The sequence below is a fragment of the Anomaloglossus baeobatrachus genome, chromosome 3 (assembly GCF_048569485.1).
Source record: "Anomaloglossus baeobatrachus isolate aAnoBae1 chromosome 3, aAnoBae1.hap1, whole genome shotgun sequence".
In the NCBI taxonomy this organism is placed as follows: domain Eukaryota; kingdom Metazoa; phylum Chordata; class Amphibia; order Anura; family Aromobatidae; genus Anomaloglossus; species Anomaloglossus baeobatrachus.
The window spans coordinates 427,620,035-427,637,271 of record NC_134355.1 but is presented as its reverse complement, the minus strand read 5'-3'; the positions used below and the strand labels follow the sequence as shown (position 1 = coordinate 427,637,271).

General features: G+C 50.5%; 1 protein-coding gene across 1 annotated transcript in view; it reads right to left on the bottom strand.

Moving 5' to 3' along the window:
- The window catches only part of RNPEPL1 (arginyl aminopeptidase like 1), a 91,841-nt gene that overhangs the window by 64,120 nt on the left and 10,484 nt on the right, over window positions 1-17,237 (bottom strand). Inside the window, exon 3 of the mRNA XM_075340370.1 lies at window positions 314-465. Coding sequence (XP_075196485.1) covers window positions 314-465 — 152 coding nt within the window. The remainder of the gene's footprint in view (window positions 1-313; window positions 466-17,237) is intronic.

The window sequence follows — 17,237 nt, the reverse complement described above, 5'->3', positions numbered from 1 at the left end:
GTGTTCAGCCAGAGGAAAAGATATATTTCTTTACCTATGACAGTCTGACTGACGGGTGTGATACAGCTCGTTAGTTGACACACAGGTTTTGGGAGCTATATATCTTCAGACAATAATAACACGGTATTAAGACAGTCTCCAGTTTGAATTATACCACAAATGCCATTTAATCTCACTCTTGAAGAACCCCTTCAATCTGTAGGAAATATCTTCTATTTTCTGTTGTTTAAACCTGGGGGGAACCTTTTAGGCCAAAAACATGGCAAATGTCACTCATATAACTATGCTGTAAGATAAAAAGAAGGACCCTTACCTGGGACCTATATCAGCTGGAAGGAGATGACCTGCAGTAAGGGCCACTAAATAAGCAGGAACGGGATGTTCCATATAGAATTGAAAGATGCCCATCTCTTCGATGTAGTAACTGTGAGTGCAGCTCATGAGGACCCGAATTCCAGCAGGTGCCTAGGAAACATTTAAATGTATGGTCACTATGCACATCAATGAGCTTTGCCAATTTTGTGTGTAGTTTAAGACCAGTAATAGAGTTGAACAAAAAGATTTACGTTGGTCTAGTCCCTGATCTTGATCGGTCCTCCATGGCAATCAGAATAGGGCAGCCTGCACCTCTGATGCCAGCATCCTATTGTTCACAAGTCCCAATAACGTCGGTGTGCAGCACTACAAATAGGGCTTTACACGCTACGAGATCTCTACAGCGATCTCGTTGGGGTCACGGATTTTGTGACGCACATCCGGCCGCTGTAGTGATCTCGTTGTGTGTGACTCCTAGGAGCGATTTTGGATCGTTGCAAAAACGTCCTAAATCGCTCCTCGTTGACATAGGGGTCCATTCTCAAATATCGCTGCTGTTGCTTAGGCGAAGTTGTTCCTCGTCCCTGCGGCAGCACACATCGCTACGTGTGACACCGCAGGAACGAGGAACCTCTCCTTACCTGCCACACGCCAGCAATGAGGAAGGAAGGAGGTGGGTGGAATGTTCGTCCCGCTCATCTCCGCCCCTCCGCTTTGATTGGCCAGCCGCTTAGTGACGTCGCTGGGATTCCAAATGTCCCTCCCCCTTGAGGGAGGGATTGTTTGGCAGTCACAACGACGACGACGACCAGGTAAGTGCGTGTGACGCTGCGGTAGCGATAATGTTCGCTGCGGCAGCGATCACAAAATATCGGCATAACGATAGAGGCGGGTGCTATCACGCTCGCCATCGGCTAGCGATGTCGCAGCGTGTAAAGCCCGCTTTAGGCTTGCAGGACGTAACAACCTCACTTGAGCCCCGGGAGAGCGAGTGCCAGCACCACTAGATTGTTGCTGACACCAGAGGAGAGTATATGTGTTTTATTTTAATGGGGCAAATATGGTGAATGAGAAGGAGTTGTCCAAGTAGTAGGCAATCCCTTAAAAGAGCAACTAAACATTTTTTATTTATTTTTTTCCATAAGTTTTAGCCGTCATGGAAAATTTTGCAAATTAATCTACTAAGGGATTTTTTTTCCATGTGTGAAGAAAAAAAAAAATTGCACGTAAATGGCTTCAAAATGCTTTCCCCCCAATCTAATGCATGCGTTCAACTATATGGATATCAAAATGTATTCATTTGGAGTACAAATGATGGCAGTAAAAGGATTGACGCCGGTTTCTTCCTCTGAGAAATCTGCTTATCAGAGCGATCTCCTGCAGCACCTTATCCCCAGAGTGAAGCCTCATTTAAGTGTCTGAAGTTTTCACAGAGAGATTATAATGGGCTCTATTAGGTTGCTAACATGTCTGTGTTTTATGTTTTTGCAAACTAAGTGGTCACATAAAATCACAGACAAATTTAATTTTGATCTAAATCACATATCAAAATTACCCATACAAGTCTATGGCCTGTGTAAATAGTGGACAGCAGGCGCATGCTGTATATGATTAACACTGCAATGTATAGGAGAGGTTTTCCAGTTGTGGTTTTTTTTTTTTTTTTTACTATCAATGAAACCTCACTGAGGGTAACAACTGACACTGACCAAAAAATTATGACAATCGGTTCTTGTTTTTATGCATAAGAAAAATCACCAGCTGAATTTTTTAGTGACACAAAGCTGAAGCTGCTAATCTGACCCAAATGGGAGTACACACCGATACCAGTGCAGCTAAAGCTTTGTTCTGTTCAATGTAACAAGATTTTAAGGTTTATTGATGACATCAAAAATATCACACGATGAAGACCGCTTCCTTGCTAAAATTTGTTACCGTAGAATAACCACCAAGCAGACGGCTGATGAGCACCTCCAACAGAAATATCATTTCTGTTTCCACAAACTTGGGCTGAATTTGAGAGCATTTTAGTCACTGTTTGAAGTTGGTCTTAAGGGCTCATGCAGAGGGCCGTAGATCCTCTCATTAAAGAGAATCGGGACAATAGTGCAAATGTGACGGATGAAACTCTGATGAGAGTTTGATCCGAGTGTTATTACAGTGTGCTCAGATTATCTCACTATGGTTTATCCTGATGAAGAGGCTGGAGTGCCTTGCAACGTGTAGAAACGATACATTTATCCCAAGATGTTGTGGACTCATTTATCCGGTTATTCAGGGCAGTGCACAGGAACCACATATCTCTCCTATCATATCAAACTCGATTATCACTCGTGGATCTACAGCAGCCTGTTTCTTGCACATAACTGGTTGTGTATAACACGACCATCACAAGGATACCCTCATTCCTTTTACCCACTAAACCAGTTAAGCCCTATTGCATTGTTTTTCTGCCTTATCTCTCTCAGATTATCTCAGATAAGAGAGTCGGAGCACACTGTGAGGATAACGCTATGTTCACACTGGGCGTTTTTCCAGCGTTTTTTTAGCTACGGATTTGCCTTGGTTTTATGCAAATCCATGCTAATAAAACACTGCTTTTTACAGTCCCTGCAAAGTCTATGAGATTTTTGAAATCTCATGCACACACAAACACCTCCAAGATTTTTTCCTGACAGTTTTGTGAAATACCTCCGGTTTTACTGCGTTTTGAAATGAATGAGCATGTCAATTCTTTTCAGTACTTTTGCTACGGTTTTCACCCTAGTGACAGGTGGACTCACAGATACCCGTAATTGATCCAGGGTATCTGGCCGGCACTTAAATGGTGGTGGGGATAGCGGGACTGGCGCAGGCACGGCACGGTATATTTACCGAATCACCAGCGCGGCTGTACGCTCCCGTGACTCCTCCACTTCCCCGCTCATTCCATATTCACTGCTTTCCTCTGTGATTGGTTGCAGTCAGACGTGCCCCCAGCATCTGACTGCAACCAATCAAAGACCTAGTCTGTGGGTCTAGCGTAGAGAATGACCTGCTCATTCAGCGGTGACCTCACTTAGGCTATTTACAGTCACAGGTATCGCAAGCTGTGACCGGGAATCACCTGAGTGAAGTAACCACTGATCGGCTCATTTATTCTCTGGAGCTCACAGCAGGCATTCCAGTTCTATGGCTGCTAACTGTGATCTTCAGATGTAGCAGAGCTGAATTGTCGTGGGACCTTGTGTGGATTACGTCGGACCTGCACGGGTGATTATGGGGTTAATAAAGTGGTGAAAGAGGGTTTTTTTTTGTATTTTACTTCAAATAAAGGACTTTCGGTGTTTGTGCTTATTTCTTGTCACTTATTACAGACTGGTGATGGGGGTGTCTCATAGACGACTGCCATTACCAATATAGGGCTTAGTTGCAGCTAGGAGCTGCGATTAACCCCTTATCCCGATTGCCATCGCACCAGGGCAATTCGGGAAGAGCCAGGTAAAGTGCTGGGATTGTCGCATCTAATGGACGCGACAACCCTGGGTGGCTGCCGGCTGATATTTTTAGGCTGGGTCTTTACAGCCTGAGAATACCAGCTGTCGGCTTTATCTTGGCTGGGTATCAATTTTGAGGGGGACCGCACGCGGTTTTTTTTTTTATTATTATTATTTTTTTTTATTTAAATAATTTAAAAAAAAACAACAAAAAAAACAGCGTGGAGTCCCTCTTATTTTGAGACACAGCCAAGACAAAGCCCACAGCTGGGGGGCTGCAGCCTGTGGCTGTAGGCTTTATCTGTGCTGAGTATGTTAATATGGGGGGACCATACGTAATTTTTTTTTATTTTTCACTGTACGATAGACCCGCAGACTCCAGTGGTGGGGGGGGGGGGGGGAAGCAGTGAATATGCATGATGCTAATGAGCGGCTCTGGAAGTAGGAGGGGCCACGGGAGCATGTATGGATGATCCTAGAATGTATGGGCTCCTTCCATGTTAATGGGCGTGGCTAGCCGGGTTAGGGGTCGTGACCAGCTGGGTTAGTGAGCTTGGCCAGGTTTTCTCCCTTCCACTACAATCATGCTTCGCCCCCCCTGACCTCCATGTGACAGGGGCCTGTTGAAGACGTCATACCTCGAAGGAGCCCATACACTCTAGCATCAACCGGAGACTGGTAAGTATAGCGCGCTTGCTTTACTTTTTTTTTTTTTTTTTTTTTTACTACCCGAGTGCCGGATCCAGGTCAATACTGGCCCGGCACTCGGGTACTCTTGAACCCTTGCAGGTCTTGACATCACAGAAAAAAAACCGCTGTAAAAACTCCACAAAAAAATGCACCAAAACCACAGATGACTCCCATGAGACATTCTGTTAACAAGGTCAGGTTTTGGTAAGGAAAAAAAAAACGCTTCAAAAAAGTCCTGTGTGAACATAGCCTAAGATGGAGAACAAAGAAGGGAATTTTGTTTACTTACCGTAAATTCCTTTTCTTCTAGCTCCTATTGGGAGACCCAGACAATTGGGTGTATAGCTTCTGCCTCCGGAGGCCACACAAAGTATTACACTTTAAAAAGTGTAACCCCTCCCCTCTGCCTATACACCCTCCCGTGGATCACGGGCTCCTTAGTTTTGGTGCAAAAGCAGGAAGGAGAAAACTTATAAATTGGTCTAGGGTAAATTCAATCCGAAGGATGTTTGGAGAACTGAAAACCATGAACCAAAAGAACAATTCAACATGAACAACATGTGTACACAAAAGAACAACCAGCCCGAAGGGAACAGGGGCGGGTGCTGGGTCTCCCAATAGGAGCTAGAAGAAAAAAAATTTACGGTAAGTAAACAAAATTCCCTTCTTCTTTGTCGCTCCATTGGGAGACCCAGACAATTGGGACGTCCAAGAGCAGTCCCTGGGTGGGTAAAAGAATACCTCAATAAACAAGAGCCGAAAAAACGGCCCCCTCTTACAGGTGGGCAACCGCCGCCTGAAGGACTCGCCTACCTAGACTGGCGTCTGCCGAACCATAGGTATGCACTTGATAGTGTTTCGTGAAAGTGTGCAGACTAGACCACGTAGCTGCCTGACACACCTGCTGAGCCGTAGCCCGGTGCCGCAATGCCCAGGACGCACCCACGGCTCTGGTAGAATGGGCTTTCAGCCCTGAAGGAAGCGGAAGCCCAGAAGAACGGTAGGCTTCGAGAATCGGTTCCTTGATCCACCGAGCCAAGGTTGACTTGGAAGCCTGCGAACCCTTACGCTGGCCAGCGACAAGGACAAAGAGCGCATCTGAACGACGCAGGGGCGCCGTGCGAGACACGTAGAGCCGGAGTGCTCTCAACAGATCCAAATAGTGCAAATCCTTTTCACATTGGTGAATTGGATTAGGGCAAAATGAAGGCAAGGAGATATCCAGATTTAGATGAAAAGGGGATACCACCTTAGGGAGAAATTCCGGGACCGGACGCAGAACCACCTTATCCTGGTGAAACACCAGGAAGGGGGATTTGCATGACAGCGCTGCAAGCTCCGACACTCTCCGGAGTGATGTGACTGCCACTAGAAAGGCCACCTTCTGCGAAAGACGTGATAGAGAGACATCCCGCAGCGGCTCGAAAGGTGGTTTCTGAAGAGCCGTTAGCACCCTGTTAAGATCCCAGGGTTCCAGCGGACGCTTGTAAGGTGGGACTATGTGGCAAGCTCCCTGCAGGAACGTGCGGACCTGCGGAAGCCTGGCTAGGCGCTTTTGAAAAAATACGGAGAGCGCCGATACTTGGCCCTTGAGAGAGCCGAGTGACAAACCCTTGTCCATTCCGGATTGAAGGAATGAAAGAAAAGTGGGTAAGGCAAACGGCCATGGAGGAAAACCGTTACCAGAGCACCAGGATAAGATTTGCCAAGACCTGTAATAGATCTTGGCGGACGTTGGCTTCCTGGCCTGTCTCATAGTGGCAATGACATCCTGAGATAACCCTGAAGACGCTAGGAGCCAGGACTCAATGGCCACACAGTCAGGTTGAGGGCCACAGAATTCAGATGGAAAAACGGGCCTTGTGACAGCAAGTCTGGGGGGTCTGGAAGCGCCCACGGTTGACCCACCGTGAGATGCCACAGATCCGGATACCACGACCGCCTCGGCCAGTCTGGAGCGATGAGAATGGCGCGACGGCAGTCGGACCTGATCTTGCGTAACACTCTGGGCAGCATCGGCAGAGGAGGAAACACATAAGGCAGTCGAAACTGCGACCAATCTTGAACTAACGCGTCCGCCGCCAGAGCTCTGTGATCCTGAGACCGTGCCATGAATGCCGGGACTTTGTTGTTGTGCCGTGACGCCATGAGATCGACGTCCGGCGTTCCCCAGCGGCGACAGATCTCTCGAAAACACTTCTGGGTGCAGAGACCATTCCCCCGCATCCATGCCCTGACGACTGAGAAAATCTGCTTCCCAGTTTTCTACGCCCGGGATGTGAACTGCGGAGATGGTGGAGGCTGTGGCTTCCACCCACTGCAGAATCCGCCGGACTTCCTGGAAGGCTTGACGACTGCGAGTGCCGCCTTGGTGGTTGATGTATGTGACGGCAGTGGCGTTGTCCGACTGGATACGGATCTGCCTGCCCTCCAGCCACCGATGGAAAGCCAATAGGGCTAGATACACTGCCCTTAACTCCAGAATATTGATCTGAAGGGATGACTCTATCGGAGTCCAGGTTCCCTGAGCCCTGTGGTGGAGAAAAACCGCTCCCCACCCTGACAGGCTCGCGTCCGTGGTGACCACAGCCCAGGTTGGGGGTAGGAAGGATTTTCCCTGCGATAGAGAATTGGGAAGGAGCCACCACTGAAGTGACGTCTTGGTTGCAAGGGAAAGAGAGACGTTCCTGTCGAGGGAAGCCGACCTCCTGTCCCATTTGCGGAGAATGTCCCATTGGAGTGGCCGTAGATGGAATTGCGCGAACGGCACTGCCTCCATAGCTGCCACCATCTTCCCCAGGAAGTGCATGAGGCGCCTTAAGGGGTGTGACTGACTCCGAAGAAGTGATTGCACCCCTGCCTGCAGAGAAAGCTGTTTGTCCCGCGGTAGCTTGACTACCGCTGGCTGAGTATGAAACTCCATCCCGAGGTAAGTCAGTGATTGGGTCGGTGTCAACTTGGATTTCGGGAAGTTGATGATCCACCCGAACTGCTGGAGAATCGCCAGAGCGACGGTAAGGCTTTGTTGACACGCCACCCGAGAAGGGGCCCTGACTAGGAGATCGTCTAAGTAGGGGATCACCGAGTGGCCCTGAGAGTGCAGGACCGCCACGACGGATGCCATGACTTTGGTGAAAACCCGTGGGGCTGTCGCCAGGCCGAAAGGCAATGCCACGAACTGAAGGTGTTCGTCCCCGATGGCGAAACGCAAGAAACGTTGATGTTCGGATGCGATCGGCACGTGGAGATAAGCATCCTTGATGTCGATCGATGCTAGGAAGTCTCCTTGTGACATCGAGGCGATGACCGAGCGGAGAGATTCCATCCGAAACCGTCTGGTTCTCACGTGTCTGTTGAGCAGTTTGAGGTCCAGAACGGGACGGAATGATCCGTCCTTTTTTGGCACCACGAACAATTTGGAGTAAAAGCCGCGACCACGTTCCTGAAGGGGAACGGGGATCACAACTCCTTCTGTCTTCAGAGCGTCCACTGCCTGAAAAAGTGCGTCGGCCTGAGCGGGGGGCGGAGAGGTTCTGAAGAAACGAGCCGCAGGACGAGAGCTGAACTCTATCCTGTAACCGTGAGACAGAATGTCTCTCACCCATCGGTCTTGAACATGTGGCCACCATGCGTCGCCAAAGCGGGAGAGCCTGCCACCGACCGAGGATGCGGCTAGGGGAGGCCGAGAGTCATGAGGAGGCCGTCTTGGAGGCAGTGCCTCCTGCGGCCTTTTGGGGGCGTGACTTGGACCGCCACGCATAGGAGTTCCTCTGGCCTTTCTCCGGCCTGCTGGACGAAGAGGATTGGGGCTTGGCGGAGGGACGAAAGGACCGAAACCTCGATTGTATTTTGCGTTGCTGAGGTCTTTTAGGTTTGGACTGGGGTAAGGAGGAGTCCTTTCCCTTGGATTCCTTAATAATCTCATCCAATCGTTCGCCAAACAAACGGTCGCCAGAAAACTGTAAACCGGTTAAGAACCTCTTGGAGGCCGAGTCTGCCTTCCATTCGCGCAGCCACATGGCCCTGCGGACTGCCACAGAGTTAGCGGATGCTACAGCTGTACGGCTAGCAGAGTCCAGAACTGCGTTCACGGCGTAGGATGAAAAGGCTGATGCTTGAGAGGTCAAAGACGCAACTTGCGGAGCAGAATTACGTGTGACAGCATTAATCTCAGCCAGACAAGCCGAGATAGCTTGGAGTGCCCACACGGCTGCGAAGGCCGGGGCAAAAGACGCGCCCGTGGCCTCATAGATGGACTTCACCAGGAGCTCTATCTGCCTGTCAGTGGCATCCTTTAGCGATGAGCCATCTGCAACCGATACCACGGATCTAGCCGCCAATCTTGAGACTGGAGGATCCACCTTGGGACAGTGAGCCCAACCCTTAACGACTTCAGATGGGAAGGGGTAACGCGTGTCAGTGAGGCGCTTAGTAAAGCGCTTGTCCGGGACCGCTCTGGGCTTCTGGACAGCGTCTCTGAAGCTAGAGTGATCGAAAAACGCACTGCGTGTACGTTTGGGGAACCGAAACTGGTGTTTCTCCTGCTGAGACGCCGACTCCTCTACAGTAGGAGGCGGGGGAGAGAGATCCAACACCTGGTTGATGGACGAGATAAGATCATTCACTAAGGCGTCCCCTTCAGGTGTATCAAGGTTAAGGGCGACGTCAGGGTCAGAGCCCTGAGCTGCGACGTCCGCCTCGTCCTCCAGAGAGTCCTCAAGCTGGGAACCCGAGCAGCGTGAAGAAGTCGGGGAAGATTCCCAGCGAGCCCGCTTAGCCGGTCTAGGACTGTGGTCCGGGCAGGAGTCCTCCGCCTGAGACCTAGGGGCCAACCTGGGAGCGCTCTGCGGCGCGGACCGAGAGGGGCCTGGAGGCGACAAGCCAACAGGGGCCGGGGCCTGTGAAAGGACCGGTCTGGACTGCAAAGCTTCTAGCAGCTTGGCAGACCATTTGTCCATAGACTGAGCCATGGATTGTGAAAGTGACTCAGAGAGTCTCTCAGCAAAAGAGGCGAACTCTGTCCCTGCCGCCTGGACAGGGGTAGCAGGGGGGTCTACATGAGCCGAGGGACCCACTAGTGACCGAGGCTCCGGCTGAGCAAGCGAAACAGGGGTCGAGCATTGCTCACAGTGAGGGTAGGTGGAACCCACAGGTAACATAGCCCCACAAGAGGTACAGGCTGCAAAAAAAAACCTGTGCCTTAACAGCTTTGCTCCTTGTGGACAACATGCTGTTGTCTCCTAGGAGAGTGATCACTGAGGGTATATGGGAAAAAAGGGGTATACAGCCCGACCGAACAGATATATATATACGTATCTATTCCGGCACCCTAGGGGGACCAGCACCGGGTGACCGGTGTGGATTACCGACCGCTAACAAGCGGAGTGTGTCCTCCAGATTCCCTGCCTTAGGTCCCCCGGAGCTGCAGAGCTGTTCACTGAGAATCCTCCACCGGCAGAATGGCAAAAAATGGCTGCCGGAGCTCTCAGGGGAGGAGTGGAGCCGTGGGCGGCGCCAGGAAAGTGCGGGAATCTGGGGTCCCCACAGTGATCAGTGAGGGGGAGGAAAACATGCAGGATGCTCCAGCCCTCACATCCGACGTCAGGTCGGTAATCCCGCCCTTACCCCTGACAGGCAGGACCGGGGGCGGGATTTTTGCGACTAGGCCGCGATGAAGCCGGGGACTAAATTTGAGACCGCGCCCGACAAGCAGGCACGGTCGGCGCGGAAGTCCACCGGCCTTCTCAATTCAGCAGCTGCCGCAGCTTCCGGGAAGAAGGTGCGCTCCCTGCACAGTCCCCAATGGGGACACAGAGTACCTTTGAGTTGCAGGGCCCGGTCCCTGAGGTTGAATAGGCTCCGGTCCGGCAGGTTCCCACAGGGGCTGCGGAGGGAGCACGGTCCCAGTAAATGGATGACCGCTTAGGATCCCACTTCTCCCAGAGCCGCTAAGGGATGGTGAAGGAGACGGCATGTGGCTCCAGCCTTTGTACCCGCAATGGGTACTTCAACCTTAACAACACCGCCGACGTAGTGGGGTGAGAAGGGAACATGCCGGGGGCCCCGTGGGGGCCCTCTTTTCTTCCAACCGACATAACTAATATGAGAATGCATGAGTGGATGTGTGCCTCCTTCCACACAAAGCATAAAACTGAGGAGCCCGTGATCCACGGGAGGGTGTATAGGCAGAGGGGAGGGGTTACACTTTTTAAAGTGTAATACTTTGTGTGGCCTCCGGAGGCAGAAGCTATACACCCAATTGTCTGGGTCTCCCAATGGAGCGACAAAGAAATTTATCTTCTCCATTCTGCGAGTTTGCAGAAATTAGACTACTCATGTACTGAGAAGTTATCACAGTGCAGTTCCCACACATTAAGTGACTTGCATGACAAAGTGAGATCCGAATATCAGGTCAAATCTAGGACATGCAGTAATTTTTTTCTTGACAGACACTGCAAGGAAAAAATTCTGACTTGTGCTCAGCTTCATAGACTAACATTGTTCCGAGAGTGATCCAATGTTTTGTCGGACCACAGTCATACGAAAAATAGGGCCGTCTGCACCTGCTAGTGGGCAATTAATTGGAAGCCCTTTAGCTTAGAAAGTCTGTGAACACAATCTTGATCTCTTGAGAAAATACCCAACTGACTGTAAAATAGATGTTAGGTTCAAATCCCACCAAGGACAACAACTGCAAGGAGTTTGTATGTTCTCTGTTTACAGTGGGGAAAATAAGTATTACATACACTACCGATTTTGGAAGTTTTCCCAACTACAAAAAATGGAAACGTCTAATATTTTTATCGTAGGTACACTTCAACTCTGACAGACAGAATCTCTCCCAAAAAAAAATCAAGAAAAATCACATAGAATTTTTAAATAATTAATTTGCATGAAATAACGATTTTATCACCTACCAACCAGCAATAATTCTGTCTCTTACAGTTCTGAATGGGCTGCATTACAACCACGCTCCCTATCACATGACAGAAATGACATCATACCTGGAAGGAGCCCATACAGTCTAGCATTTACTAAAGCCAGGCAGGCAGGTGCGGGAATAGATGGCAAAACCCGACACACACATTCCCGCACCTGTTGCACCAATCAAACAGCAGTGCACTGCACTAACTTTAGTTGTACATCTTTCTGAAAACCCTCCAATCTCAGAGCAAAAGGTATGGTTACATTCAGCTTCCTAGCGCCAGTATAGCACTGTCTTTGCTTTATTTATGAAAAGCCTGATGGTTGGTTCTCATTAAGAATCCCTCCTACTCTGCACTCATTACCTGTATTAATTGCACCTGTTGACCTAGTTACCTGTATAAAAGACACCTGTCCACACACAATTAGTCACACTCCCACCTCTCCATCATGGTCAAGACCAAAGAGCTGGCTAAGGACACCCGAGACAAAATTGTACATGGCTGGGATGGGCTACAAGACAGTAGGCAAGCAGCTTGGTCAGAAAGCAACAAATGTTGGCGCAATTATTAGAAAATGGAAGACAATATGACTGTCAATCTTACTCTGTCTGGGGCTCCATGGAACATCTTGCCTCGTGGGGTAAGGATGATTCTGAAGAAGGTCAGGATTCAGCCCAGGATTACACAGGAGGGCCTAGTCAGTGACCTGAAGAGGGCTGGGACCACAGTCTTAAAGACTACCATTAGTAACACTATGCAGTCATGGATTAAAATCCTGCAGGGAACACAAGGTCCCCCTGCTCACTCCTGCACACGACCAGACTCGTTTGAATTTCGCCAATGACCATCTGGATGATCCAGAGGAGGCATGGGAGAAGGCCATGAGGTCAGATGAGACCAAAATAGAACTTTTTGATATTCGCTTCACTCGCCGTGTATAGAGGAAGAAGAAGGATGAGTACAACCCCAAGAACATTGTGCCAACCGTGAAGCATGAGGGGGTGGAAAAATCATACTTTGGGGGTGCTTTTCTGCAAAGGGGACAGGACAACTGCACCATATTGACAGTAGGATGGATTGGGTAATGTAAGTATGGGATTTTGGCCAGCAACCTCTTTCCCTCAGTAAGAGTATAAAAAATGGGTCGTGGCTGGGTCTTCTAGCATGACAATGGCCTGAAACAAAGCCAGAGCAACTAAGGAGTGGCTCCGTAAGAAGCATTTCAAGGTCCTAGAGTGACCTAGTCAGTATCCAGACCTGAATCCAATAGAATATCTATGGAGGGAGCTGAAACTCAATGTTGCCCAGCGACAGCCACGAAACCTGAAAGATCTAGAGAAGATCTGTATGGAGGAGTGGGCCAAAATCCCTACTGCAGTGTGTGCAAACTTGGTCAAGAGCTATCAAATACTGATTTACTGCTATAAAATGCAAATTAATTATTTAAAAATCATACAATGTGATTTTATGGATTTTTTGGGGGATTCTGTCTCTCATCGTTGAAGTATATCTACGGTAAAAATTACAGACCTCTACGTTCTTTGTAAATGGCAAAAGTTGCAAAATCTGTAGTGTATCAAATACATATTTTCCCCACTTCATGAGTATTTCCACCGGTTCCCTCCCACACTCTAAATCAGGGGTGGGGAACCTCCGGCCCGCGGGCCGCATGCGGCCCGCCATGACCTTTTATGTGGCCCCCGGGCAGATTCCCGGGGGAGGCAGTGCTGGTGCTGTCAGCGCAGTTTGCTGCCGCCGGCCCTTTAAATCCACACATTGCTGTTTGTACTGCAATGTGTTCTCCCGTCGGCCAGTGCCAATTGTGGGCGGGTCCACATCAGCCTCAGCTTCCAGCGTTGTGTGTCCGCCCCCTGCCCTCCGGAGATCAGTGCCTGCCTTCTCCTTCTGATGCAGTGTGTCCGGCTCCTGCACTCCGGTGATGTGAGTGCAATGCTGCTGTGAGTCCAGCGCCGACCCTCTGCTGCTATATGCCCTGCCCAATGCTTTGTGCCTCCCCACACCAGTTCTGTAAACCTTCTCCCCCAGAGTTGCATGAAACTCAGTGCAGTGTGCCCCCCAATGTCCTGTGTGCACCCCTCCCCCAGTCCTGTGTGCAGCCCATCACCCAGTAGTCCTGTTTGCACCCCCCCAATCCTGTGTGCACCCCTCCCCCAGTCCTGTATGCACCCCCACACAATCCTATGTGCAGCCCATCACCCAGTCCTGTGTGCACCCCCCCCAGTCCTGTGTGCACCCCCCCCAGTCCTGTGTGCACCCCCCCCAGTCCTGTGTGCACCCCCCCCAGTCCTGTGTGCACCCCCCCAGTCCTGTGTGCACCCCCCCAGTCCTGTGTGCAGCCCTTCACCCAGTAGTCCTGTTTGCACCCCCCCAATCCTGTGTGCACCCCTCCCCCAGTCCTGTAAGCAGCCCCCCAATGTCCTGTATGCACCCCCACACAATCCTATGTGCAGCCCATCACCCAGTCCTGTGTGCACCCCCCAGTCCTGTGTGCACCACCCCAGTCCTGTGTGCACCTCCCCAGTCCTGTGTGCACCCCCCAGTCCTGTGTGCACCCCCCCAGTCCTGTGTGCACCCCCCCAGTCCTGTGTGCACCCCCCAGTCCCGTGTGCACCCCCCAGTCCCGTGTGCACCCCCCCAGTCCCGTGTGCACCCCCCCCAGTCCCGTGTGCACCCCCCCAGTCCCGTGTGCACCTCCCCAGTCCTGTGTGCACCTCCCCAGTCCTGTGTGCACCCCCCAGTGCTGTGTGCACCTCCCAAGTCCTGTGTGCACCCCCCCAGTCCTGTGTGCACCCCCCAGTGCTGTGTGCACCTCCCCAGTCCTGTGTGCACCCCCCCAGTCCTGTGTGCACCCCCCAGTGCTGTGTGCACCTCCCCAGTCCTGTGTGCACCCCCCCAGTGCTGTGTGCACCTCCCCAGTCCTGTGTGCACCCCCCCAGTCCTGTGTGCACCCCCCCAGTGCTGTGTGCACCCCCCCAGTGCTGTGTGCACCCCCCCAGTGCTGTGTGCACCTCCCCAGTGCTGTGTGCACCTCCCCAGTCCTGTGTGCACCCCCCCAGTCCTGTGTGCACCCCCCCAGTCCTGTGTGCACCCCCCCAGTCCTGTGTGCAGCCCCCCAGTCCTGTGTGCAGCCCCCCAGTCCTGTGTGCAGCCCCCCAGTCCTGTGTGCAGCCCCCCAGTCCTGTGTGCAGCCCCCCCCAGTCCTGTGTGCAGCCCCCCCCGTCCTGTGTGCAGCCCCCCCAGTCCTGTGTGCAGCCCCCCCCAGTCCTGTGTGCAGCCCCCCCCCGTCCTGTGTGCAGCCCCCCCAGTCCTGTGTGCAGCCCCCCCCAGTCCTGTGTGCAGCCTCCCCCAGTCCTGTGTGCATCCCCCCCCCAGTCCTGTGTGCATCCCCCCCCCAGTCCTGTGTGCATCCCCCCCAGTCCTGTGTGCATCCCCCCCAGTCCTGTGTGCATCCCCCCCCAGTCCTGTGTGCATCCCCCCCCAGTCCTGTGTGCATCCCCCCCAGTCCTGTGTGCATCCCCCCCCAGTCCTGTGTGCATCCCCCCCCTCCAGTCCTGTGTGCAGCCCCCCCCTCCAGTCCTGTGTGCAGCCCCCCCCCCTCCAGTCCTGTGTGCAGCCCCCCCAGTCCTGTGTGCAGCCCCCCCAGTCCTGTGTGCAGCCCCCCCAGTCCTGTGTGCAGCCCCCCCAGTCCTGTGTGCAGCCCCCCCAGTCCTGTCTGTGCCTCCCCCTCAGTGATGTCTGTGCCTCCCCCCCAGTGATGTCTGTGCCTCCCCCCAGTGATGTCTGTTCCCCCAGCCCCTCCAGTGGTGTCTGTGCCCCCAGCCCCGCGTGTGGTGTCTGTGCCCCCAGCCCCGCGTGTGGTGTCTGTGCCCCCAGCCCCATGCCCCCAGTTAATTAATTGCTTCACCCAATATAGCAGGGTCATTTAAACATTAATAATTTTGTGCGGCCCCCGAACATTGGTAGAAATTTCCAAATGGCCCCCGACAGAAAAAAGTTCCCCACCCCTGCTCTAAATACATACTGATAGGAAATTTAGACTGTGAACTCCCAATGGGGACAGTCATTAAAGCACTGAATGGAATTAATAGCGCTACAAAAGTGAGTAAAAATAAATAAATGTCTAGATGTTCCACTGACACATCATATACCAGCTGCAGAAAAAAAGGCACTGGAAACAAGTTAATCTGACCTCTCAAATAATATCCAACAGGCCAACTGGACTTGGGCCATTGAAAATATCAGATATCGCTTAAAGGACAGGGTTGAAAGCACTACTTTAAAGTCTTCCATTACATTGCAAAATATAATTAAAAAAAAAAAAAACAGCAACAAAGTAGTAATCAGATATATCAAATACAGAATATAAAGAAACAGCCATGTCAATATAGTACACAAACAGGTGTAAAGACCTTATCAGGGTGGCCAAAAAGTCGGTAACAATCTACTGGTTAACTGAAACCACTGGCCAGCACAATTCCCGATTTAGTAGAAATGCCAGCGCATTAGCTTACATTTTTCTCATCAGGTTATGCGCGCACCAAACAAAAGGCTCCGATTCATAAAGACTGACATTGTTCTTGCCAGTCTATAATGAAGAGGTGTGCTGGAGTCAGTCGCTCCTGAGGCGTAAACCTCTTTATGAATCGGGCACACCTGACAAGTGGCATGTGCCTGCATATGCACCTTGCCACAAATCAAAACACTGCTCATCATGAACTTGTGGAACGAGGGTTGTCATGCCCCCATCCCGCCTCAGATCGGTCCACCTTGTCAGATATAGCCAAAAATAATGTGAGTATACCATAAGTTGGAAAAATTTAGTGCAGCTTTGGATTGAAATATTGCAACTTTTCAAAGCTTTTTAACCCAAAATTTTGTCATAAAAGGTGTTGATTAGTCACGCCAGGAATTTGGGGGTTTTGAGGACGATTTAGGCCACATAGACACATGGAGTATTTGGTGCATTTTTTACCTTTTTTTTTTACGTGTTTCTATTATACTTTTTCTCCGATTGTTCCACTCTTTGTTTTGGCTCCAAATACGGAGGTAAAAAAAAAACAACTTGCCAAATTCTCAATGTGTACATGTGGCCTAAAGAGTTTCCGATCAGTTTCTGCTCCCAAAACTCCTCAAAAAAAGTAATTGTCCACATAGCCTAACATTTCACAGGGAGAAATCCAGCGTGACACACGCAGCATGAACTCATATACCATAGATTTCGATTCCACAGCGCTGCTACCATGATATGCCATAGATTATTCCAGACTGAAAATCTTGTTGGAAAACCAGCTGCTATATGCCCAGGTTACATGAGTATAAAGCAAGAACCATTGTGATGCCATTTTAGAAACTTCTCGGTTACTAGGCTTCGCATAATGTCTACCTGTCCCTGGTATTTTCCATCCCACTTCTAGATGTGACATGTGTGTACTTGGGACTTGTATACAAGTATAAAGCATGATGAACATACAGTATGTCCAAATGAAGCAAGAAAAAAATGTTTCATCCAGCACTTGAAGAAATAGTATCCCAAGTCCACGAAATTCACGGACTTGATAAAAACATTATTGATTTTATTGGTGTACAAAAGTACAAATAATTAAAATCATTGCGTCTAGAATTGGGATACTATATCTTAAAGAGCTGGATGAAACATTTTTTTCTTGCTTCATTTATCCCGGGATCCGGCCCGCTGAATGTCCGTGCACGGATCTCTAAAACCGGCCCCAGCAAATCTAGAGAGGAGCTGATCCTAAAAATGTTCTTAGTATGTCCAAATATCAGACAAGATACATGCCCTAGAACAAGA